This window comes from Notolabrus celidotus, chromosome 1 (assembly GCF_009762535.1).
Source record: "Notolabrus celidotus isolate fNotCel1 chromosome 1, fNotCel1.pri, whole genome shotgun sequence".
Classification (NCBI taxonomy): Eukaryota; Metazoa; Chordata; class Actinopteri; order Labriformes; family Labridae; genus Notolabrus; species Notolabrus celidotus.
The window spans coordinates 35283799-35311214 of record NC_048272.1 but is presented as its reverse complement, the minus strand read 5'-3'; the positions used below and the strand labels follow the sequence as shown (position 1 = coordinate 35311214).

The 27416-nt window shown below is 38.9% G+C and overlaps 1 protein-coding gene across 1 annotated transcript in view; it reads right to left on the bottom strand.

Annotated features, from left to right (window-relative positions):
- Positions 1-27416, bottom strand: part of LOC117818480 (copine-9-like) — a 193761-nt gene that overhangs the window by 13107 nt on the left and 153238 nt on the right. The window contains exons 12-17 of the mRNA XM_034691429.1: positions 23671-23746; positions 23338-23391; positions 23138-23199; positions 21869-21915; positions 18423-18604; positions 7720-7847 (exon numbers count right to left, since the gene is read on the bottom strand). Coding sequence (XP_034547320.1) covers positions 7720-7847; positions 18423-18604; positions 21869-21915; positions 23138-23199; positions 23338-23391; positions 23671-23746 — 549 coding nt within the window. The remainder of the gene's footprint in view (positions 1-7719; positions 7848-18422; positions 18605-21868; positions 21916-23137; positions 23200-23337; positions 23392-23670; positions 23747-27416) is intronic.

Below are 27416 nucleotides of genomic sequence, written 5' to 3'. Positions count from 1 at the left end.
AATGAACTCTGAATGAGTCTCATGAACAAAATGGTCCACAGAATCCATACTAAAAGTGTACATGCATCCAAACCCTGAAAATACCTTGTGCTAAAATTTTAGAGGATAAACCACATTCAGTGTTGGACAAAGTACACGTTTTCTTTACTTGAGTCAGAGTATTGATCCTCCTGGTCAAACAATACTCCAATACAAGTGAAAGTTGTTCAGTCAGATTATGACTTGAGTTAAAGCTCTGGAGTACTTTCTTTTTAAAATTATTTGAAAACATTGCCGTGGTGCTCAGGTAGAGAATCATCATCCTTCTCAGTCATAGCTATCATCACCAGGACTAAATGAACGGACTGATCTGAAGAACGTTTGATCTACGCTCAACCCAGGTACGGCTACACCACTGAGACAAACCAAACCAAAAGTACTTTGAAAATTAAAATCGACCTGGAAATGAACATCCACCATTTGTTGTGGAGCACACGTGTCTCTTCAATGTGCATATCACAACAGGACCTACACTGACTTCTTCAACGTGATGCAAAAATGCTCACATCAATCAGCGATCCCCCACCCTCTGAGATATTATTCGAAAGAAGCTTTATAAACAAACACAAGCTTCGAATTTGTTGGTTTCATCATGGTGAACTTAGCCTGCACTATGACTATATGGGAGCGTGCCTATGTTCCCACATTTCGGCATTTATAAGCTCTGCTTCAGCCGAAACTCTTTTTGATCAGCCTATTTTATTTTTTCTTGTAATGATTGTGGTTGTGGCAATTTCTGCTGCTGCTGATCAAAATAAAATCCCTCATTCATTCATTCATTTACTATAAAGTGCTTCCAAAAAATGTTGTGGGTGGATATTCAAATTGAAGGGAAATGTAGGAAAACAAGATGTAAATTTGAAAATGTCCTAGAAATGTGGGAACCAAGGGATGACCCCGATTATATGATATGTGATGACTGTGTGAGAGCTATTACCGGTGTAATGTCCACACTTTGCTCATTTATACCATAAATATATGCAGGTGATGAAGGTGTGCAGAGCAATGAGAAGGCAGAGTCTGTGATGAAGCCACCGCTGGGTCTGTGATGCACTCTGTGTGACTTAAAGAAAGTAATCTGTACTAAAACTAAAAACCACACTCTGTATATATCACAGCCAGAGCATTAACTATTGAAAGATAATGAGAACTACTGATGCTTCATTCTGTACTTGCTCATGCTTCCCTCGCCTCAGATGAGTGTGAAAGTGATGAATAAAAACGATGACATGGATTCGTCAGTAAAGTCTTACATTTAGTGACAGAGGTTCAGAGTTTGCTCACTAGTGTTAATTTTGGCATCTATTTTAGATTTAGTCTTAGTCTTAGTCTTTAGACGCATATAGCTTAGTTTTAGTCACGTTTTAGTCTTTTCAGCCCTTTATAGTCTTAGTCTAGTTTTAATCGACGAAAACTCAGAACATTTTAGTCTAGTTTTAATCGACGAAAACTCAAAACATTTTAGTCTAGTTTTAGTCAGTGGAAACTCAAAACATTTTAGTCTAGTTTTAGTCAGTGGAAACTCAAAACATTTTAGTCTAGTTTTAGTCAGTGGAAACTCAAAACATTTTAGTCTAGTTTTAGTCAGATTTTAGTCTTTGATTTTTGCCAAAACATTTTCTCTCTTTAAAATAATTCATGTAGTCGATCAGATATCAGTATCAGGGTTAACAACGTGTTCAAATAGTCAATATTTCACTCTTTTAACAATTTTGTGTAATATTTTAAGTTAAATGATTTAGCCTGCTAAAACGTAAAAAAAAAACATTCTTGATGTGACCACTATAAAGATATTTTGATTCTCTGGACTCAAATAAAAATGCCAGAGACACAATGTAAGGGCTGTATTGCACTTGTACGACGGTACCTGAATGCACCTCGCAGCGACAGAGGCACCGGCAGTAAATGGATTAAATCCAGCTGTAGACGGGAGCTTTTTTTACAGTAATAGCGGCAAAAACGTCAAATAGTAAACAGCCGTCCCCCGGTTGTGTCTTTGTCACTAACACACCCCGGGGGTAAAAATCAAAAATGAAGATGAGACAGATGCATGGAGGTGAGGAGAGCTGGTTCATAAAGCACACCTGCTGCAGGTAGAGACCAAGCTAACACTGTGCCCCTTAAATAATAACTCAGCCTGTCACAGGAATTCATCACTTTTATCTCTAAAGATTAGACTTCTTCTTATGAACTGCGGTCCGCTACTAAAGTTTACGTCTCGTCATCAACTTGTCATCGTCAAACTAATCATACATTCGTCAGAGTTTTAATTATCAGTGATGCAGTTTAGGGCGTCTTAGTCTCGTTTTCGTCATGAAAAAATAGTTGTTGACGAACATATTTCGTCATAATTTCCGTTAATGAAATGAACACTATTGCTCACGGGTGCACAAATGGTATGGCTAAGTTTTTCTGTATAGACCAAAAACTGTGCACAGGAAGTGGTGTACGCAACTTTTGCACCTGTGTAGATCCTTGCTTATGTTGTAGTAACTCTCATACATACACTTACTACTACATGTACTGAATGTAATTGTAACACTGTAAATGTACACTTTTCAGATACTTCTCAGATTTTAACAAAAGTTTTTATAAAAGTGTCCAACTGACAGCAGAGACTCCTCATGAAATAGTTCACTCCAAACAGTGTTGTATAACGGAGGTTTGTGTGTGTGTGTGTGTGTGTGTGTGTGTGTGTGTGTGTGAGAGAGAGAGAGAGAGTGAGTGTTGGAGGTAACACTGGGATCCCAGCAGGGAGAAGGAAGACCTGCTGTCTGACTCACTGTTTGATTGGCTCACACTCTTAGTCTGGCCTGAGGCGGGGAGAGGCGAAATGGCAAACTGTCTCTCTGCCTGTATCCCTGTCTGCTGCACCTCTCTCTGTCCGTCTGTCTGTCTGTCTGTCTGTCTGTCTGTCTGCCTCAACCCCTGGCCCTGATATTTTCTACATTTCTCTCTTTGTCATCCTTCTCCTTCTTCCTCCCTCCAGCTCTCTCTCCCTTTCTGTCTCTGCAGAGTGGTGGAAAGATGTGTCAACAAGTGGAGCTGAGGAACAAACTGTGATGCTGTGTCTGCAGTCATCATTCCTGTCAGTTCAATTAACCTCCAAGAGCCTTTGCCCTTTTCATTTGTGCACTCTGTCTCTCCATGTATGAGGGGATTGTAATAAAGGCGAGCTGATAATTCAAGGATGCAGACACACCAGATGGATGTGTGATCAAAGAACAAATAGAAAACAGTTTTTGTTCTTTTTTGTCAAACTTCTCTGCAAAAGAAAAATAATTATACTTTTTTAAAGACTCTTCATATTTCTTCAACACCTGTTAAAAATAAAACCCAATGAGGGACTTTTGTCTCTCAGGAGACTTGGAGAGGAAACTTTATGTGGGAGGAGATTTGGAACAACACAAATAAACTTTAAAGTAAATCTGCAACCTAACCTGAGCAACACAACTCAATCAATCAATCAATCAATCAATCAATCAATCAATCAATCAATCAAGCTTTATTTATAGTCCACCTTTCATAAAAATCAAATTAAAAGTGCTTGACAGTGATTAAAAACAAGAAATAAGCAGAAATAAATAATAGTGAAACATATAAAAAACACAAATTTGATTCTAAAATAGAGACTAATGCACACCATCAACAAAAAAATATGTGTAATTAAAATAAGTTAAAGCATCAAATCAACATTAAGAATAGAAATAATTAAAATAAATAAATTAAGAAATGGTTAGGATACGTTTTTAAGATAAAAACAAATACAAAAAATATCAATAAAACTGAGTAGATACAAATAAATAAACATATAGTAATTAAATAAAATAATGAAACAATGTTCAAATTAAATATAGAACATTTCAGTAATAAAATTGTTAAACCCTACATAAAAGCCAGACTGAATAAATGCGTTTTTAGTTTATGGCAGGCTGTTCCATCATCTTGAAGCGTCATGGCTGAAAGCAGCATCACCAAAAGTTTTTGTTCTCCTCGGAGGAACAGCTAAAAGAGAGGAGCCGGAGGATCTGAAAGCATCTATGATATGTAGTCTAGTGCGAGGCCATGCTGTGCCTTAAAAGCTAATAAAATCGTTATAAAATCAACATGAAAAGAAACAGGCAGCCAATGTAAAGATTTTAAACAGGTGTAATGTGTGCTATCATTCTGTTCTTCGTCAAAAGTCTTGCTGCTGCATTTTGTACTAAATGCAGTTTGTTTATTGTGTTCTTTGGAACACCAGTAGGGAGAGCATCACAGTAGTCTAGCCTGCTAGTTATAAAAGTGTGCATAAGTCTATCTGTGTTGCTCAGAATTACCTCCTCGGGTACACTTACCACCTGATCACCTCTCCAGGTGAAACCTCTCATTCTCCTTTTTCTGCCCTAAATGCGAAATAAATGCTGATAACCTCAGGCATTGTCTTTGGTCCTGCTTTAAATAACAAACTGATTAGCATACTGTCGAAACATTTCAAACAAAGGGCAACCTCTGGTCTCAATATATGAAGCCAATGTGGAAGTGTTAAAAAACTGCAGCTCATCGAGCATCCCCTTGAGGCTGGCTGCAAAAAAAACGGAAACCACGTACACACCCATTCAAAGAAGACAATCTTTACAGCAGATCTTTATACAGTGTATTGTTTCAACTTGATCTAGCTCCTGCAGACTTCAAGGAGGCGCAGTCCGATCTGAAACACTTTGTTCAAAAAGACACAGACTCAAAATGAAAGACTCTGTGAGAACTGTTTGTTTGAGTTTCTTTGATGACTTTAAAATGGACAAGATGCTTGGATGAGGTCCTTTACTTCTGTCTAGTGTGATTAATTCCTCTGCTCACAGAACTGTCAACCTCCAGAGGAGACACAATTTTACAACTTAACTATGATGCAGAACACGCTTTATGTCTGACATCGCTGAAATGTGATGATGGCAAATCACAGAAAAAAACAAAAACAAAAAGGATCAAATTTAGAGGCTGTTGCAGAAGTTTAGTTTGTAGCAGCAGCTCTGAACTGTTCCACTGTGTAGAGGATGAAAATGATGAGCCTCTCATCATAGGAGAGACTGACTGAAACAAGCATCTGTAAGACAAGTGGTCCTCTCATTCTGGAGGCCTGCTGTCTCCTCAGCTCCCCAAATTAAGTACAAGAGTTTCTCTGCTGTAAAAACTGACTGTGTTGACAGTTTACTGCCAAGACAAAAAAGTACAGAGCAAAGGGACAACTGGCTTCAACACCATTTCTTGTACCAGGCTGTAATATTACAGACTCCTGCTAAAGAAATAAATGTTTCAGAAGCTTTCAGTTTTCGTACCAACATAATCACAGTCAACAATAAGCTAGAGGATGCTGAAAAAAGGACTGCAGTTACACAAAAAATCAATGAATACAATACAATGTGCTTCATGATGAGGAGAATGTGAAGTTAAATGAAAATGAGAAGGAGAAATATGAAGAGTCTGAGAGAGGGAGGATGGGAGAGCAGATGGGAGACACAAAGAAGGAGGATGAGGAGGAGAGAGAAAACAGGGATGTAATAGTAGAGGATAAGGAAACAGAGTATTTGGTGTGAGAGAAAAAGATAAAGAGAGAAACTGAGAAAAGGTAGCACATGTGATGATCTCATGCAAATGATATCTGAGGATGAAACAACACAAGAAGAGAAAAAGAGAGAATAGAAAGTGAGGAAGTAAAGTTTCACTTTCTCTCTGAATGGACGACAGTTTGGAAGCTCTTGAGCCCACAAGTGAACATTTCAGCACCATTACACTCCATTTGGTTACGCAACCACACTCACACTTCACTGGGACAGGATATTATTGCTAAAAATACAATAGCAGGTAATAACTCGCCAAAACTCCATTAAAACCGAACACAGACTGCACTCCAGAAAGTTTCACTGCTGAAATTTCATTTAGTTCTAAGAGGAGGGGGGAAGATGATGTTCTACAGGGTTCAGAGGTAGATTAGTTTTGTTAACTTACTCATAACAACTGGTGTATATGATGCACTGACACTGCAGGTGCATGGTTCTTTAGAAGAGTTATAATCACATAATAGAGAGTTCTCAGGGTTCACATGATTCTGAGGGTTAGGAACTGAATAAGCTGTTACATGTGAGTTACACATTAAAGAGGCTTTATAGGAGGGATGGCCTGGAGTGTGAAATAAGTTATAATGTCCGGACTGGCTGCACGGTAGTACAGTAGGGGGCACTTTTGCCTCACAGCTATAAGGTTCCTGGTTCGAATCCCTGGTCAGGCAGGTGCCTTTCTGTGTGGAGTTTGCATATTCTCCCCGTGCACGCCCCCTGTGGGGTCTCTCCAGCTTCCTCCCACAGTCCAAAAACATGCTCACCAGGTTAATTGGTCGCTCTAAATTGCACGTAGGTGTGAGTGTGTGTGAATATGGTTGTCTGTCTCTAAATGTTTGCCCTGTGATAGGTTGGCGACTTGTCCAGGGTGTACCCTGCCTTCCGCACGATGTCAGCTGAGATAGGCTCCAGCCCCCCACGACCGCGACAGGGATAAGCGGTCAAGATAATGGATGGATGGATGTCAGGACTCTTTGCACTAAAAATATTTACATTGACTTATTACTGTGTTTATAGATTCTGAAACATGATGTTAAATGTGAAAAGTCAGAATGGTAAAGGTACTTGTACTTATACTGTATATCTCTCCTCTGTCTGACCACTCAAAGCTCTTTTACACTACTCCTCACTCATTCACTCACTGATGGTAGAGGCTGCTATAATAATATCCTTTAAGGATCCAAATCAATGAAAAGAAAAGGTTTGCAGAATAAAAGTCTTGTTCAACCATTGACTCACACAACCAACATTTCAGGATTACGTTTGTACCTGAATCATATGTATTCAATGGAGAGAGTGTGACAACATGAGTTTTGTTTGTGTGATGAGTTAAGCCTAAAACTATTTTCTTGAACAAAAATAAACAAATATGTCTACACTTTCTGTGTATATATACAGAGTAACAATGAACCCCTTCATTATTGACTTCATGTTCACTTGCTGTGATTCTCTGGCCTCTCCATATTTGGTTGTTTCAAGGAATTTCCTGGCTTTCTAACAATAACCTAATGATTATAGGAAAAGGTGAAACCAATGGCAGGAATGTATATTTACATTTGCAGCTCATTTCCTTTGTAAATGTTCAGAGTGACAGGAGGGCAGGAGTTAGACCTACACAGATCCTCACAACACGCTGTAATGAGGAAACTCTCCACAAAGACTTTGAAATCTGATGATGACAAAAACATGAGATGTGAACTGAGACTTCTCTACAAAGCCAGGATGATTGACAGACAGAGATATTCTTTGATTTGTTGTCACATCTCCAGCTCTCTGCCACCAAGTGTGCACAGGCATTTTCTGGAGGTAATCATGAAAGGCAAACGTAAACAGCTGGATTCCCATGATGGCACACGATAAGCAGCACATGCATATGGAACACATGGAAATCTGCAGATTGTATGTATGAGACCTTATGTAGCAGTGTGTGAGAAAATATGTGTGTGTGTGTGTGTGTGTGTGTGTGTGTGTGTGTGTGTGTGTGTGTGTGTGTGTGTGTGCACGCTTTATGTGACATACAGTATAGACAGCACAGTTGTGCATAAGTTGATGTGCTTGTCAGTTTGGATGTGTGTGCGTCTCTCACCGAGCCACCTGGTTGATGACGGGAGCAAAGTTTGTCGGGCCGTACAGCTGAACCGTTCGCAGACTCTGGAAGTAAGACTCCAGGACTCCCTCGATGCCAACACAGTTTGGGTTCTCTGTATTTGAGTTCTGCAAGAGAAAACAGTCACATCTGTTCAAATGTTTAATAAACTTTAAATCTGTTGGAAGTGAAAAACGAGAATTCGTTTCTTGAGCTTTGTCGGCCATCAGGTTCGTTCAGACTTAAACTATTTTAGTGTGGCGTGAGTATACGCAGAGCCAATAAGACAACAGAATAGACAATGGACATGAGAGCATTAGTGTCAGATTATGCAAAATTGCAAATGCTCTTCATTTTCATGTTTGCACATTTCTAACTTTTGAAACCAAACTGAAAAGTAAGCAGGAGACTGTGTCACAAAGTTGATCAGACCAAAGGTTCTCATGGCTTTCTGATTATGCATTAGCATAGTCAGTTTGATAACCATTCATGAAAGTAGCTTTTAAAAAGTTGTTTTCTTTTCTCTTCTTGCAGAAAACCTGACAAGACATATAGTCTGACTGGCCATCCTTGAGTGTACGCAGGTATACACTCTGATTTACAAATCTCATCTTGGCTTGGTTCCGACTTGTTTGTGTGTGTATCTCCAAAGAACAAAAAACCACTACACCTTGTGCTCCTGTGACATTTTACAACTGTGTGTTCCTCGTGTTAGAACAGAGTTTGATAAAAGAGCGTTCAGTTTTGCTGCACCCTCTGCTTGGAATAAACTCCAGAAAGACTTGAAATTGATAGACCTTATTTCACTTGAAGCCTTTGGCTCTATCTTAATGAAAAGACAGAATGATACCACCGAACAGTGCCTGTGTTTTAAAGAAAATAGTTGTCTGTGATCTCCATCTGCACTTTATTTGTGAATTAGTTGCACATTTTAAAGTATAGATTGTTTGTTACTCATTGTCTGTAATCTGCTCCATATCGTGTATTATTTATTTTGACGTGTGCTACTAACATCTTGGCCAGGTTGACCTTGTGAAAGAGGTCTTTATCTCAATGGGTTTTAAAATAAAAAAAGTTTGAGCAGCAAACCTGTATTCTGAATTTTTTTAGCATCCATTTGAACCACTTATTGCACTTGAACCACACAAATCAGTTTATTTAGGGTCAATGCTGATGTGGTGTGCATGATTTCCCACGTTACTTTAGATACAGACAAATGCCACTCTTGGAATCAAACACAAGCACAGTGCTCTCCTTTCCTCTTTTAATTTGGGATTTCCACCAAATCTGTTTATCAATAATCATTGTAATTTTACTAAAGGTGAGTGAAAATCTGTGCTGTAGCTGACCATCAATAACAAGAATCAAATCCCTCAAAGGTCGGACTTTTCACAACCATTTGTGTATCCAGCTGTCATCTTATTAACCTGTCATATCACTCAGTCATTAACAAAACCAGGTGAGACCTGCAACATGTTAAATAGTAAACAAACTTTACTTATAAAGAACTTTATAGACTTTCTGACCACTCATGGCATTTTGACACCCATTAACACACTGATGGCTGAGGATGCTCTACTAAATGACTCTGCTGGCTATGCCTCCAAGGTCATTGTCTTTCCCAAGGACACTTCAACACGTGTACTGTGGCAGCCAGCATCGAGCCGCCAACCTCTGAATCCAGAGACAACTGACTCTACCACCGAGCCACAGCTGCACTGTGTCATGTGGTGTTTTGGTAAACTTGCTGTAAATTGGCATTAGAAAACAGTGTCCAGAAGTGCACTCAGTCAGGGAACAATACTCAGCTGTCAGCGTGGGCTCATAACAATAGTTAGATTTGAATGGTTTTATGTGTGGCAGAAAACATGAAAGCCTGAATCATTATACTGGCTACCAGCTGCCTAAATGTTGTCACAAGTCAGGATGGACCCATGGATTGATATTGTTTTTCTCCATATTCTTACTTTACACCTTTACCTGGCTTGGTTATGCTCGCAGGAGGAGGCAGGTGTCCTCTCAGAGTTTTAAAATTATTTTTAACGCTCCCCCTTAGAGCACGTCATATTTGAGATGTCATTTCCGACAAGTAAAGTGCCTTGCATGACCCAACCCTCATCTCTCTCCATGTTTCTGCCTCTTTTGAACTGTCACATAAGGATGAAGATATTCCCGGCAAAAGCTTCGAGAGAATTTAAGATAAAGACATGCAGAGCTGCTCTGCTGAAAACAACCTGAAGATGAGATGTGTCAAATGTACGGTTTGGACCACCTTCATGTATCACATCATTTTGCAAAACACTCACTTTGGCCTTCACAAATACTAAACATCTTCACCAAGTCTTCACACCTGTGTCCATGAACTGCTGAATAATATTCGTAAGATAAAATATTTGCAGCCCAGAAGGTGTTTCTGATTATGTGTCGTGTCCGTGCTGCTTGAGATATAGCAGGCAGACAGTGCCCAGTATAATCAACCAATATCCATGCACAGCTTCAACTCATATTCATCTTCTATGTAATATATTTTTTTATCATACCTTAGGCCATGTCCAAAAAGCACGTGCTTCGAGTTTTTTTCCGTTAGAGGAATTACCTGCGGTTTCTCACGTGACACTTCTGTACCTGATGGAAGCTGTACCCGTCTGACTCTGTCTGACACTTCTGCTTTGTTCTGCCAAACTCTTCAGCTTTTAAGACTGTATCATGAAACTGTCAAACCTGTGAGGAGCTCTTTGATCCCTTCTGAGGGGGGAAAAGATGCCACATCACAGGGGACAAAAAAGAAACAAATCATACTTCCCGGGTTAAAAAAAGAGGGATGGTGACATCTCAGCAATCAGCTCGTACGGTAACGTTCCTACATCTCTGCTGGGAATGTGCATCACTGCGTTTCAATCCCATAATCATTTTACAACCCAGTTAACCCAAGATATTAATAACCAATTCCTGTTCAGTGCTTTGAAAAGCTGTGGGTTAACTCAGAAACACACCTCATTTAGAATAAGATGGGAACTATGATTAGCAGGTCTAAAATAGAGATGTTGTTCTTGTTAGAGTAAAAGGAGAGTTACATTTGTTTGTAAATTCAACGGTCAATCTACATTCCAACCCTCACCTATGGTCACGAACTGTGGGTAGTGACCGAAGGTACAAGATCGCAAATACAAGCGGCCGAAATGAGCTTTCTCTGCAGGGTGTCTGAGCTCGGCCTTAGAGATAGGGTCAGGAGCTCAGACACCCGGGAGAGGCTCAAAGTAGAGGCGCTGCTCCTCCGCATCGAGAGGAGCCAGATGAGGTGGTTTGGGCATCTGGTCAGGATGCCTCCCGGACGTCTCCAAGGGGAGGTGTTTTGGGCATGTACGTCTGGGAGGAGACCACGGGGAAGACCCAGGACACGCCAGCGAGATTATATCTCTCAGCTAGCCTGGGAGTGCCTCGGTATCCTCCCGGAAGAGCTGGTGGAAGGTGCCGGGGAGAGGAGCGTGTGAGCTTCTCTGCTGAGACTGCTGCCCCCGCGACCTGGACCCGGATCAGCGGAGGAAGATGGATGGATGGACATTTGTTTGTCTTTGAGATGAAATTGTATGCTGCTGAATTTTTAAACCTTGTGGTCTTATCTGGGAAGAAAATGTAAAAGGCACGAGAACTGATCCCTGCAGAACCCCGTATTTTGGATCAATTGATAGTTTCCATGTATACATGGCACAGCTTCTGCAAAAGATAAAAATACAACTAGTTTATTTGTTTATTTTTGGGTTTGTTCTACAAGTTCCACTGCCAGTGACTTAACTGAACACTGAGCTATCTGAGAAGCACTTTCGTTGCAGTTTTCCTAAGTTTTTGTGGTCAGTCCTAAAGCTCTAAGATATGTGTGCAATGTTCTCCTGAACAGTTCTTAGGTTTCATCATGATAAACGTCATCTGATCATGAGTTTATGTAATATGATCATTAATCAGTGTCCTGTGTTGCTTCCTGTATATTGCACCATTAAATATGCTCTCATTTGTCATGTTCTACTTCAGACTGCAGGCTTGAATAGAATTAGCATACAGTGTTAATTAGGGACAGCTGAATGTTTGTTTACCAGGTTGAAGGTCTCTGGTGGTTCTGTTATGGTAAAGGCTTGAGTTTCCTCACATAGCTTCACAGATATTTGAACTGAAGAAAAACACCTTTGTGCATAACATAGTGGATCCTCCAACATGGAATGCCTCCGTCCAAACAGCATGAACATAACCATGAGATTTAAACATATTCAGAATCTGCAAATCACCAAACTATGAGAAAATAATAAAGAAACAACAAATGTCAGTGAAAGCTAATAAAAGCTGTTGGCAGCTAAACGTCCCCTCATTTACAGAGATGTGTTCACGCTCACACTCTGGCTCTCTTTGAGATTGCTTTTTAATTATTTCCTCTGAGACTTGAGTTTTCTTTAATTATATGCATTTTTATCCATCAAAAATATATTCAGAAGGCCAGTTTTAATCAGACACCTACAAAGAGAAGCTCTGCAGAACAAGCTCAGTGTTAATCAGTAACAAATAATTAAGGTCAAGTTTTGAATGACTAAAGGACACTTCTTCTGTGCACTCTTATATGTTCTTTATTTGATTTAATATATTCTCTGGTTCATTAATAATCCTGACCTTTATCAGGGATGTGAATAATCAAAAAGGCATTATGCATAATGCTAATATGCTCTTAATATACAAGTTATTTCCTCACTGTCAACTCATGATCTGTTTTATTCGAGTAACAAATTCTAAGATTGTGAAACTTTATTTTGCTCCGAGCAGTTTCCAAACAAAAGATTCCTAATTAGAGTTTCCTTTGCACAGCCCAGCACCGGGATTTGTCACGCTGAGGTAAACTCTAATTGGGAAAGCTGATTGAGCGGACGCTCACAGAGAGTCGCAAAGTTATACAAAGCGATGAACCTCGACAAGCAGATGCTGATGCTCCCATCACCCATCACCGCTGAGCCCTGACTGTGAGACAGCCTGGAGGATCATGGGACAAAAGCTGATTAAAAACAACAGTTTCAGATCAGAATAGAGTCCAGTCCAATAATGAAAGACTTGATGCGTGTCAATTTTATGTTTACACTCATTTGAAAAGATTTGGCCATATTTTTATCCTCTTAAAAACTCCCACTAACGTTATCCCACAGCCTTGGAACAATGCCAGATACATACTACTCTCCTTTCTCATGTTCCCTTTCCACCCACCTTTCTCCTAATTTCCTCTAAAGTATCTGTCCAGGACGATGATCTCATGGAGAGCAAGTTTTTTTTTTTGTGCTGCTTTGCGAGCTGCTATTATAGCCATCTTCCTGGCTGACAAAGCAAAGATAAGCAGTGCATCCTCAAAACCTGCTGCCTATCTGTCTGCTCTCTATTCTCTCTCCATCACTCCCGTACCATCAAACAGATCAACTTCTTTTCTCGCAACATGCAACGTGATTCATAGTGTTTTCTTCCTCCCACCTCTTCTTCCTTTCCTACGCCTCAGTCATCCACTTCACAACACTACTCCACAATGCCTACAGCTTGTGGGTTTATGTAACTATTCCTTTCATTAACTTAGCAAACTGTCCTGTGTTAGATTGCTACATGTGGTTTAGTGCATTGTGTGCAGCACATGATCAAACAAAACAAGGTCCCCCACATAAAGACGTTCCTCCATTTAGTTGTGGTTAAAACTCAACAAAGAACCTTAAACTGAGTTTTGGAACCTGCAGGTGTAACAAATCCTGAGGTCACATTTATTTATCAGTCAGCACCCACTGCTCATTAGCCACCCATTCAGAAATATGCATCAAGATTACAAGATAGAATCTGCAATAACAAGAGCTTGCAGTGACTCAGTTTTCATTCACATGCTGCCCAAATCTAGTTACACTGACCATACATTGTGTAATGTTATTTACAGACCCAACATTAATCCACCAATCAGCAAGCACCAAGCAGCAGTGGCCGGAAAATCTTCCTGGTAAGAGGCAGAAACCTTGGGTGGAGCTAAACCTATCACTGGACACTGGACAGGCCAAGAAGTGGATACAGGGATGGACAGAAAGAGGGACATCGAAAGCAACAAACGAACAAACAGAGAGACATCTGCCTCTGCACTCATTATGTCATATTTTCCAGGCTTCATGTACTTGATGTGGAAATAACGGTAACACGTAATAAGAATACAAGGTTTATACTTCATGCATGATTAAGTAATGCATGTGTCATGATTATTTAATGCATGAATTCATGCAGCATGCATCATTAAATCCTGTTGCTCATCATTAACTAATGATGAAGTCACTTAGACTTTATTTAATGACTTCTCTTTAACCTTCATTCAGACCTGCTTCATACATTCGCTGGCATGGACCCCAAGTTTATTTTAAAACCATGCATCTGTTAGCCTCACTGATTAATTATAAAAACGTCATATTACAGAGAGTTTAAATTGCATTGTTATTATTTCTACCTTGCTCCAATATTAACAAAAGCAATATAAATGTATTTATGTAGTGCCTTTTTTATGGAAAACAGCTCAGTGTGCTTTATGAAGGTAAATTACAGGAAAATAACAGCCATAGAACCTGAAAATAATGATGTAGAAAAAAATACTAGACTTCATTCATAAATATTAAAACAGAAAAAAATGTTATCCAGTATTTTTAGTTATTTAAAACAAGTGAGTATTAATTGAATTTCTACTTTTTTTTATCACCCTGCTTTTACACTGATCTTCCGGTTTTGTTAGATGCTTGATTCTGATTGGTCAAACCCCCTTAACAATGGTTATTAACTTGTACTAACATGAGCAACACAAGACGCAAGCTGATCACATGCCTTGTCAAGTCAATCCACAGAAAAGAGTTCAGACACATTTAGCTTCTGCTTGTTGACACCATAGACTGTAAGGTGAAAGTAAGACCACTAGCTTACATTAGCATCAAAACAACGTGGCTAAACATTAGTTACGGTAAGCATGCTAATGCGGCTGGCTAAACAACATGGATATTTACATATTGGATCCTGTCCAGAAATATTATCAACGAGTGGAGCAGGTGAGAGAAACTTAAGGTTAGCAATCTCTACAAAGGAACTTAAACCATGAGCGGTGGTGATGATAGCAGCAGGGTTCAAAGTTGTGACATTTGCCTCGTTTATTTAAAGGTGTGTGAACCACAGTGCAGTGTTGCCAACCTAGTGACTTTGTCTCTATATTTAGCGAGTTTTCAGACCCTCTCTAGCGACTCTTTTTGAAAAAAGCAACCAGTGACAAAATTACTTTTTCTGGTGTATTAACGGAGACTTTTGGAGACTGACGTGAAAACACGTATTGTCCTTACTCTACTCAACGAGCAGTAGATGCTGCTGTGAGTCTCTTCTAGCTGCATTCAGAGCATGAGGCGTTCATCCCTCAGCATTCAGACTGCAAATGTATCACGCATATACGAAGACACCCCTGGCTGATCCTGTCTACTGTCTCTTTTTGGTCCATTTAGGTAGTTAATATAAATCGTACACAATAAACATCTTGAAAATGTTATGGTTTAAAAATAAAAATTATTACTTTGATTTGTTGTCGGCTTATAAGTGTAGTTATAAACATATTTAGGGTGTTTATTTACCCTTTTTTTGTCTCTCCCTCAACGTTACACACCCCTCCAGCGTCGTCCATAACAATTCGGATTATGCAAATTAAGTGATGACGTCATTTAGCGACTTCTAGCTACTTTTAGGACAGGCAATAGCTATTTTCCTCACTGAGGAGTTAGTAAGACTGCTGCAGAGCTCAGAGAGAGAGGAGAGCTGAATGAGGACAGTTTCATGTTAAATCCACCGCAACAGGCAGATAACAATCCATCACCATGGAACGATAACTGGCGAGGAATCACTGGGACTATTTAAAAAAAAAATGTAAATACAAATCCTTTTAATCAATAAGATAATCTTCAAACAATGTTTTTTACCAACATGTTTGTATTTGCGCTTCATGTCAGGGTCTTGTCTCACCCTGTCGGGATTCAATTCCCATAACTACCTGCTAACCAAACATTATCCCTTACATATTTATAAAGAGACGCTGATGGAATGCATATTCATACAGTAAACTCACATGTTCAGCTGACGTAATTCATTCCAACTCACGTATGAAGGATCCTTAACTGATGATTTATTAAAGGCTAACTCATTGAATAAAGCCAAAGTGACTTCATCATTAGTTAATGATGGGCAACAGGAATTTATGATACATCCTGTATTAATTCATACATTAAATAATCATGAGCTGTGCATTACTTATGCATAATTCGGTGGTGGACAGTAACAAAGTAAATGTACTTACATGTTTTGAGTATCTGTACTTTACTTGAGTATTATTTTTTGGGGAACTTATTACTTTTACTGAAAGACAAATATCATACTTTTGACTCCACTACATTTCTATCAATGCTGTAGTTACTCACTACTTTTGCTTTGAAGTCAGCTGATGAATTTTCTTTTCTGAAATCAGATCCTAAAGACCATAAACTGTTGGTGTACTTGTGTTTGGTTTGTCTCAGTGGTGTAGCCGTACCTCGGTTGAGCGTAGATCAAACAATATTCAGATCAGTGCGTTCATTTAGTTGTGGTGATGATGGCTACGACTGAGAAGGATGATGATTCTCTACCTGAGCACCACGGCCATATTTTAAACCCACGTTTGAGGTTTTGAAATAAAGAATGATTGTTTGTATTGTTGTAAATCTCTGATCTGTTTACCACACAAACTTCATCACAGCCTACAAAACATCAGCATCTAACCTGAGAAAGCATGTGGAGGTCTGGAGCTAACACACTGCTTTGATTCCAGATGAACATTGTAAACTTGTCTGTGCTTGTAGTAACTTAGTTTATATTTCATGGTATACTTTTTAGATATGAAATCATGTTTTCTAGATAAACAGAACGAAGCAGAATGAACACCCATGCATTCTTGACTGCACTCATGCTTTGTGAAAATACATTTAGAGATATTTTAAAAAGTACTTTGAATACTTCAGTATTTTTTAAAAGCAAGTACTCCTGCAGCCTGTTGCACCAGCTGTGCGTAAGTTAAAACGTAGCGTAGCTAAATGTAATTTTTCATTTAGGATGGAGTTTACACTCTACCAACATTTTGGGCGTTGCAATAGCTGAGATAGTTCCATCGAAAGCCTAAGTTACAACTTAATTCTTACACTTGGCTCCTAGTAGGTTTTAAGTCCTCCGTAGAGTACCGGTTGACATGGTGCGTCGTTTTGAAAGGTGGGATGGTTTGGAGGATGAGGAGATACAGAGGGTTGTCCCAGCTATATTACTTCGGCAACGCGTTATCCGCGATAGATTAGTCTACATCCTTTGGAAAAATATGATGACCAAGATTTGTATTCCCTTTAAGTTACAAACTAACTAGTTTCAATGTATGGTTTAGTGTGGACTTTACACCCTACACAACTTACGCACAGCTGGTGCAACAGGCTGCAGGACTTTAACTCAAGTCAGAATCTGAATGAACAACTTTCCCTTGTATTGGAGTAATGTTTGACCAGGAGGATCTATACTCTGACTTAAGTCATGAAGACATGGACTTTGTCCACCACTGCATAAATCAAGTATGGGATTTCTACCTTTATTGTAAGTGTTACCAAAATAACCAGAGTGTCACTCAAGAAAATCATTCTTTTAAGATATTGTTTTCATTGTTAGCTGAATGGCTTTTTTCCCAGAATAATTCAACATTTCTTTGAATTTTATTAAAGCTGCTCTTTCTAAGGAATTTTCAAAATGTCCTTTTTTTAATTACAGAGATAAAGGCGACCAACTGGGCCTTTTAAAAAACCCTCTATACACAAACACACCTTTAGAGGATCCACCACATTGAGTGCCACCGGAAACCTCTGAGTGTACTGTAGAGTGGGCTGCTTGACCCTTCATCAGAGAGTTTGGTGTATTACTGCTGACTTAATAACCTGTATAGTGCCTTTTCATAGATGTTTTAAATAAGATAAGACCTCTGAGCCTGAAATAAGTTGAGCATACTGATTTGAAAGGTAACAAAGCATTCTGGGTATTCCCATCCACTGTTTTACTGAAGTCTGAATCTGACAAAAAAAATGACTTCAACTGTCTGAACACCTCAACAGTGTATTTAGGATGAATCACACTTTCTTTATTCACCTGATACATGCCAAATCTAATATAACACTCTCCCATAAAGTGTCTTTTATCAGCTCTCTTGAGAAACATATCAGGCTCTTAAGCTCCTCAAAGCTCCACTACATCAACCGGTTTGTTCTCAACTGAGTTGGTCTAAGCTTTGGTGCTAAAATATCACAGTTTCACCACAGACTACTGCTGCTGCTGTGGCAACAGAGATATGGGTCAGCAGTCAGAGGGACCTTTCATCTGACAGATGGACACATTTCACATCCTGGCAATGATTTGGAAAGAGTTTACAAAGTCAAACCATAAATATAGAGTTTGAAGAAGGCAAGTTCAGGCTGTAAAAATGGGTTCTCTGCTGTTGATAATGTGTGTTTTAGATGGAAGAACATTTGTAAATTTGGTAGAAGTTTACAGAGTTCAGTCAGGGATTTGTTTGTACTTGACAACAGAACCACAATGTCTCTCTCCTTCTCCACCTCTCTCTGTGTTCTTTGTGCTCTTACCAGTGGGAAGGCGTGGGAGATCTTTCCGTCTGGGGGAAGTTTAGCTCCAAAGCCGTAAGCTGGAAAGAGTTTGTCACTGTCATAGTCCTGGATGATCTCCCCTACGGCCTTCAGAGCCATGGCGTACGCATTCATCTGGTATGGACTCATGTAGTGCAGCGAGGTGGGCTGAGACGGGTTACCTGGGGACACAAGCAAACACACCACACACACACACACACACACACACACACACACACACACACACACACACACACACACACACACACACACACACACACACACACACACACACACACACACACACACACAGAAAGAGCAAAAGGATCTCATATTATAGGGGATTAGAAAACAATCAAAATACATAAACCCACAATAGCCCCCATCCCTCCACATTCATTATTTTATTCACTTTGTTCTTAAACAGAAGTCTAAAGCAGATCACTGAACCTATAGTCTTTAACGTCTGAATTATTTGCACATATGTTTTTGAAGTAACAAATGCCTCGTAAGATGGAAACTCATGCTAATTGATCCTAACTTACATAAGTTAACACCTCTTACATACCCATATATGGGCATTAGACAACAGGACCGTGTGCACACAAACATAAGTTACAGTACCGAGAAAAGAAATAGAGAGAAGTCAGCAGCACCAAGATACAAATCTAAAAATGAATTAGGTCTCAACTTGAAATATGATAAATACTATGTTTAATTAAATACCTGTGTGGGAAGGTGAGTTAAGAATAAGTGTTCTCTTTTGAACATCAATGTAGAAATTATAAGTGCTGAGTTTTTGTTCAGAGTTGAATATTTTGCAGCTTTGACCAAACATTGCATGATTAAAACAATAAGTTGAATACATTCCAATACCAAGACATGTTTCGCAACCAATACATGTCTTAATATTAATAATATTCAGGACTACCAATGAAGGGATTTGCATTCAAAAAACTACGGAGCCTCAAAATTGGGAAACTTTTTTCTCCTTTTTTTTATTTTTATTTTTACTGTTTTTCATTGTCTATATCCAGATATCAAAAATTTTCCTATGGCATATGAAAATATTTTCAACTGTCCCACCCTTCATTATACACATTAACACAGTAACATATACCTGTATAAAACGCCCTTAGACGCACTCTTTGGTAACACATTTCTTCATCCTTGAAACTTTAGTATGCAGCATTGAACTGGAAAGCCAACAAGCCACATTTTTAAAGGAAGTCATAAACAGTGACACAGCAACATGCAACTTCCTGTTTTATGAAAGGGGCCGCTTACTACTGTTGACGATGAAGCAGAGGGAGAAATATGACTCATCATAATTCTGTTTTAGTGGCCTTGACGTTCAGTGTAGGTTCATTAGACGCCACACGTTTATCCAACGGTCTGTTTACACATTGTCTATGTTGTGTGTTTTGCTTTTTATATCCCCCCTAAGGTGCTTCTGGTTCCAGGCTCCCCTGAGGGTTTGCACCCCCTGAGTTAGACATCTCTGATCTGCTATATCCAGACAAGTTTGGAAACAAAAATAAGACTTTTGATACAAATCCTTAAGAATGAAGTTAACTGCCAAAGAAATCTTGTATGTGATAAAATGATATTTAAATATGCTCCAAAAATATCCCTCCTGACCTTTTCTTTAACTTCACACTGTTGGTTAATTTTCTCTCCACTGTCAGCCTGTGAGTGCTCTTTAATATTTAGATATACAACTGAAATCAGTGTATTGTTTACTTAGTATGTGGAATGAATGTTAATTAAAGTAGGCCAAATGTTAAAATGTTCACATGCTGATATTTTCAGGGCTTTTGTCTGCATCTCATGGTGTTCATGTTTTTATTCTGAAAGTCCAAACCTACTGGGGGACTTAAAGTGCCTGAAAAAAAATCTCATTACAACTCCTTGACAGTTACCTATATCAACTCACTTGCAGAGTTGGGGAGAGTATTATAATAATTATCGAGCTTGTAGCCTTTCCCTACACTCTCCTTTTTGTTGATGGATGGGTTTATATGGATATAAGTCAAAGTCTCATTCTGTTGCATTGTGGGAGTTTTAAACCAGCAGTGGATCAGTCTCATTTAATAATGCTGTCTCTTTATGAAGAAGCAGACCAAACAACACGCCTGAATATTAAACATTCCCATTAAGTTAAGTTTAATGTCTCTTACTGCCATCAACAGGAGGCATTATGAGGCAGACGCTTACAGCAGGGAGACAGAAACAGCCTGAGCCCGATGTCATGGGCAGAGTTTCACCTGGAGTAAATTCAAGAGGGAGGAGGTTCATCTTTAAAAAATACTCTGCATGCATTTAACAAAAAAAAAGTGAAGCTCCTAATAGCTACTTTAAATATTCCTCATATTAACATGTTAACTAGTGAAACTTTGGATTCAGGAATAATGTTTTGTGTTTGTTTTGAGGTGTCGTTTTTTAATGGATTGCATTTGTGAAATTGTTACTGTGCCAGCTGATCAAAAGACAGCCCCACTCACGAACTATAATGTTGGAATTAAGTTATGAATAAAACTGCTGCAATCAATGCAATGTGCGTGTTGTTTTTTTTTTTTTTTTTTGGCTCAGGCTGTGACCAGCTCTTAGTTATGCTGCTTTAGGCCTAGACTGCTGAGGGAACTGACGCACTGACACACTGGGAGCCTATCTCCCCCTATCTCTTACTTTAACTCTATCTGTCCCATTGAAAGTCACTAACCATAGACCTTTCTGGAGTCCCTGAGCTCCCTTGTTCCGTGGGTTCTTCTGAGCTGCCGTAGACGGCCTGCTGCTTTGGACGTTCCAGACTCCAGCTGATACGGACATGCTGGACTGCAGCGGCAACAGCTACTACTACTAATACTACTTTCTAATATGAGTCTGGTCCTGCTCGAGGTTTCTTCCTGTTAAAAGGAAGTTTTTCCTCGCCCCTGTAACTAGTTAAATACTGCAAAGTGCAATGCACATGGTGGATTAAGATGAGATCAGACTGTCTTGGTGTTGGGTGTTAATAATATAACAGTACGGTCTAGACCTGCTCTGTTTGTAAAAGCATCTTGAGATAACATTTGTTGTGATTTTGGTGCTATACAGAGAGATAGATAGATAGATAGATAGATTGTTTGATTGATTGATTGATTGATTGATTGATTGATTGATTGATAGATTGATAGATTGATTCATTCATTCACTCATTCACTCATTCATTCATTCATTAATTGGTATGACAAATAAAACATTGACTAATCTTTAAGAAATTGAACAATGATGCATATTCTGTTGAAACGTCATTGGAAAAATAATGTATTAAATAGATATAGTTGAGGTTGTCAGTACTCAAAGTGACAACAGTGGCAATAACAACTCTGTAGATAAAACATCAGTTCAGTGAGCACATGCGTGCATTTTTCCTGCATGCAGAAAAGATGAGAAAGCCGTCCTACCGTTGGATGCTGTGAAGTCTATGGCCACGGTGAAATTGAGTTGTGTCCTGGTGGGAGATGGAGAACATCAGTTTCTTTCAAAAACAGAGTCGTAAGTACTGAGCCAGAATTACCAGATGGGAGCTCATTCACAGCTGTTCAAACCAGACTGAGAAACTCATCAGCAGCTCACTGCTGTCATGATAAAGAACAAGGCAGGGGATCTGCTCCATGATTGAAACAATATGAGCTTCCATTAATAGTGCTGTCTCATCCAAAGTCTGCTGAACAATGTCTTTATGTTTGACTATCTCATGCTGAACATTGTCTCTGTGTTTCTCTTTATATAACAAAACAAAGTATACTTTATGCTGTTCATCATGTGGAAAGGAAACATTTATACATGGTACATTTGTCAGTTTTATGCCATGCAAGAGTCCAACTTATATGAAAAAGATACGAATTCTAGACTTCAGATCAATGTCTATAGACTTTGAACTCACCTGATAAAGAGTGTGATATCTGTCATTATCATTTTAAATCATTAGACATATAATGCCTGCTCCAAGCATGCAGGCCTGCTCGTCGTCCTTAAAGTCTCTAAAAGTAGTATTAGAGGTAGAGCCTTCAGTTTTCAAGCACCTCTCCTTTGGAATCATCTACCAGTCAGGGTCCGGGAGACAGACACCCTCTCTACTTTAAAGAGTAGGCTTCACACTTTCCTTTTTGATCAGGCTTATAGTTAGAGCTGGCTCAGGCTTGGACCAGCTCTTAGTTATGCTGCTATAGGCTTAGACTGCCAGGGGATCTCACCTCTCTCTCCTATCTCACTCCCCATCACTTACTTAAACTCTCCCTGTCACATTATAGTTACTAACCATAGACCTTTCTGGAGTCCCTGAGCTCCCTTGTCTCGTAGGTTCCTCTGGATCTCTGCCGTAGACGGCCTGCTGTGGACGTGCCAGACTCCATCTGCTAAAACTACTACTATCCGTCTCACCACTATCATCTCTCTCTCTCTTCATGACTCCTATAGGCAAGAGTGCATGAATCGCTGTGTATGGATGTCTACAGGAAGTGCTATATGGGAGCAGTCTATTCATGCATTGTGCTTACATTCTTTTTTATGAATTGTTTAATTAAATTTAAAGCAATGATCTTCTGATTTCATCACTTTGCTTTCTTATTGTTGACTGTTTGTTTGTTTGTTTGACTCCTGTGCATAACCTTATGTGAGTCCCTTAATGGCTCCTAAAGACAGAAATTTAACATTAGAGTCTGAGCGCTGACCCTCCTCTGATGAAGTCGATGAACGTGCATTCTGACTCCACTTTGAAGGACAGCAGAGTCACCTGGAGGACAGACAGAGAGAGAGAGCAGAGGACAGAGAGACGGATCACAAGGAAACTCGCACTTCACATGTCGACTCTGCCATGTCTTATATCATCTGTGTCTATAAACTGCAGATAAAACACTCCAGCAGATCTTACCGTCCCTGAGTTGACGTATTTCTTCTTCTTGCCTTTCTTTTTTGGGTTCAAAACCTTGAACACAAGACAAGAAATAAGAAATCAGATTCAAGCAAATATGCGTGAGCAGAAATGTGATGCTGATACTCTGTCTCCAGATTTGGGCAGGAATTTCTAACAGCAGAAATATTACTTGAATGAATAATAAATAACACTGTCAGGACTATTGATGTTGCTGCAAGTTACCAATACATTGTTGAATTTCTGATACATGTTCAGAGAAGAAAAGTTGGAGAAAACTTTGATTTATTTTTGTTATTTGTAGGTGAAGTTGTTGTCTTTCTTGTATTTTACCTCATAGACATTGAACTGGCTTTGGCCTCTAGACAGTTCTCTGTAGCTGGTGGTGAACTCTCCGATAAAATCATGGCTTAAGGAAAGATTCATTCAGAGAAGAGAAGACAGAGAGAAAGAGGCGGAACAGTAAATACATTGGCAGGATATCTTGAATGTTCCTATCAGGTAAAAAGAGATATCTCTAAAGCAGAACAAAGAGCAAGTTTTAGGTTTTCCAAAGTGATCAAACTGTGATATCCAGCAAAACAAGACATTAAGTGGAATTCATTATTACTTAATTGCAGCCGAGCCGGCTTAAAACACAACAGTGTTCAAGTTAAAGGTACTGTGATGAGTTTCTATATGTCCTTGAAATTAACTGAAGTAAATAATATTGCTTGTTTGTGACCTACAAAGCAAACCAGCCCATCAGTGATAATATTAAATGCTTCTTGATGCTTGTAACCACTGCTGCAGGGTAGGTGTCAGACAAATGATTAACTAAACTGCAGCCTTACTTTACTTTTCACATGACACATATCCACAGTGGGATTTTATATGTAGTGCTATAGGTTTTGTCATCAACAAACACGACTACACAGGTACAAGATAAGAAGAGCAACACACTCTGTGTCCACGGTGGGCGCCAAAATCAATGCAAACTGAACGTTCACACAGGAGCTTTAAGCTAAAAATGTTAGCATAGAGTTTCCTACTTATTTATTACTTGAGCAACGGTAACATTACCACTTTGAAATGTGTAACCAGTACAATATTTGTGATTATTTTATATCTGATTTGATAGCAACTAACGTGTGCAAAAATACTTGTCCCTATGCTATTAAATAACTTTGTCTGTTTTGTGAAAATAATGTACTACAGGGTGTCTGATGTGCAATTTGCGTTTTACAAAATGGGTATAGAAAATTAAGCTGGAGTGTCAGCGCTGATCCGACCCAGAGTCTATACAGGCCTGACCTTTTTCATTTTAAAAATGATGTCTGTCCCAAATTCCCAAAATTACATTTTAAATGGGTTTACAAGTTGGCTGAAATTTTAGCCAACACTGCACAGCAAAATCTCAGATAATACTGAATGTATTTTTTCTTCCAAAATAAGTCACTATGACTTACAACAAATTACATTCACCTGACAAGTTCAGAAATAAATCTAATTTTAAGACATTAAAAACAAAAATGAAGGACTTAACTGCTTGTTATCAGTTACATATCAGCCAAAACAGCAAGCTTAGTTTTTTAAAACAAGATGTAAGCAAATCTGCAAGCAGACTGTTTAATTAAAGGATCTAAATTCAAATGTAAAGCATCGATGAAATTGTGACTAAATCCAGCAGAGATAAAGAAACAGAAAGTTTTCATCAAGTGACACAATATCTATCATCTAAACATGGAGAAATAATCCCCCTCAGTATCATCAGACTTGTAAATATCCTCTCCCTGCATGCCCTAAGATCATCTACATCTCAGCATATCACAACCCGAAGCTGTGCGTGACACCGACACTGCCTGTTTGATGCTGGTATTTAGAGGGAGATCCTCAAAGAGCGTGTTCCAATGGGAGACGACGGAGGAGGAAATATATGAGAGGAAAGAAAGCAATGAGAGGGAGAAGATAAATAAAGATGGGGAGAAGTGCAAGAAATAAATGAATACAGGAGGAATGACTTCACCCAGATTTAAAAACTGAGAGCTCCAGACTCGACTACAACACCGGTTTGAGGTGTGTTCACTGTTTCAATGTCACGTGACAGCAATCAGAGGAGAGAGAGAATCTTATTTTAAGTAAAGTTATATTATTTTTTCATGACACACAACTCCACCATTTATTTTTAATTGCCAGTTAAATAAATTAACATGAATATTAAATTTAGTTCCAGATGTTGGGATTCTTTAGGTTATTTTAACAATGCTGTAGAGTAATCATTATTCTGCACATGTTTCTATCTCTGCTCTCCTCAAACATTACATTCATCTCACAACCAAACACCCGTTTAGCTGCTTCGTCAATAATTAAAAACCCCCTCCTCCAAAATACACACACTGTATGTGTAAGTGATCACTTATTATTTATTGGTGTTCACCTGCTGTTAGACTGTAGACGTGTGATTGTTTTGTACGACATGTATGTGAGCCGTTTCTGGAAGAGCAGTCAGGCCTGATTAAACGATGTGAGAATTAAGATCGGTTGAATGTGGATAAAGATTTACTTCAATCATTGTTTTAATGAAATGACTTACTTTGAGTGTTTCTCATTCTTCCTTATTATCATTTTTTTATGTGGTAATTGTAGTCCTTTATCATTTTTGTCAACTGTTGTACTTTATTTATATTTTGTCGGTGAGGACTGCTGATCTTAAACTTTGTCTGTTTTCTCATATAAACTCTGGATATTGTCCAGAGTTGCCCTTTCTGATATGAGGCCCACAGCAGGACTTTGTCAGTGTCAGACCTTTTACAGCATCAGCCAGGTCAACAGCTCGCCCACTCGCTCACTGTGAATCCACAGAAAAATAACCTGCTCTGTGCACACATGGGCTCCAATGGACAACACACTGACTCTGAACAAGGATGCTAGTAGGATAAAGTTTTCAGTGTCCAGCTGATTCAGATGTTAGTGCCCTTATAAACAAATCCTGTAATGTGAGATCATTTCTGGGTTGTATTGCATGTGTGAAAGGGGCTTTTAGCATAATCTACAGATATATAACACCTTTTACACATGCACTACCCTCATAAATATTTCTAGACGTATAAACACAAACAGCCACTTTTTTTCCGCCCCTAGTAAAATGTCCTCATGAAGTGGGGTGAGCCAATGTGTGAAGTCGGACATGACTGGAATATGTCATTGTTTACTTTGAGCAGAGTTTCTCCACTTCATACTCTCCACTGCTCATCGTTACTGTCAGTGTTATAAACAGTTTTGTTTGTATTCTGGAAACATCTGTGTACATGTTGTAGTATTAACAGTGGTGGAAAAAGCACACGTCTTCATTACTTGAGTCAAAGTATAGATCCTCCTGGTAAAACAATACAAGTGAAAGTTGTTAAGTCAGATTCTGACTTGAGTTAAAGTCCTGGAGTACTTTCTTTTAAAAATACTGAAGTATTCAAAGTACTTTTTAAAATATCTCTAAACGTATTTTCACAAAGCATGAGTGCAGTCAAGAATGCATGGGTGTACATTCTGCTCCGTTCTGTTTATCTAGAAAACATGATTTCATATCTAAAAAGTATACCATGAAATATAAACTAAGTTACTACAAGCACAGACAAGTTTCAAATGTTCATCTGGAATCAAAGCAGTGTGTTAGCTACAGACCTCCACATGCTTTCTCAGGTTAGATGCTGATGTTTTGTAGGCTGTGATGAAGTTTGTGTGGTAAACAGATCAGAGATCTACAACAATACAAACAATCATTCTTTATTTCAAAACCTCAAACATTGGTTTAAAATATGGCCGTGGTGCTCAGGTAGAGAATCATTATCCTTCTCAGTCATAGTCATCATCACCACAACTAAATGAACGGACTGATCTGAATAACGTTTGTACGCTCAACCAAGGCACGGTTACTACACTGAGACAAACCAAACACAAGTACACCAACACTTTACAGTCTTTAGGATCTGATTTCAGAAAAGAGAATTCATCAGCTGACTTTAAAGCAAAAGTAGTGAGTACCTAGAGCACTGATAGAAATGTAGTGGAGTCAAAAGTATGTTTGTATTTTAAATGGAGTAAAA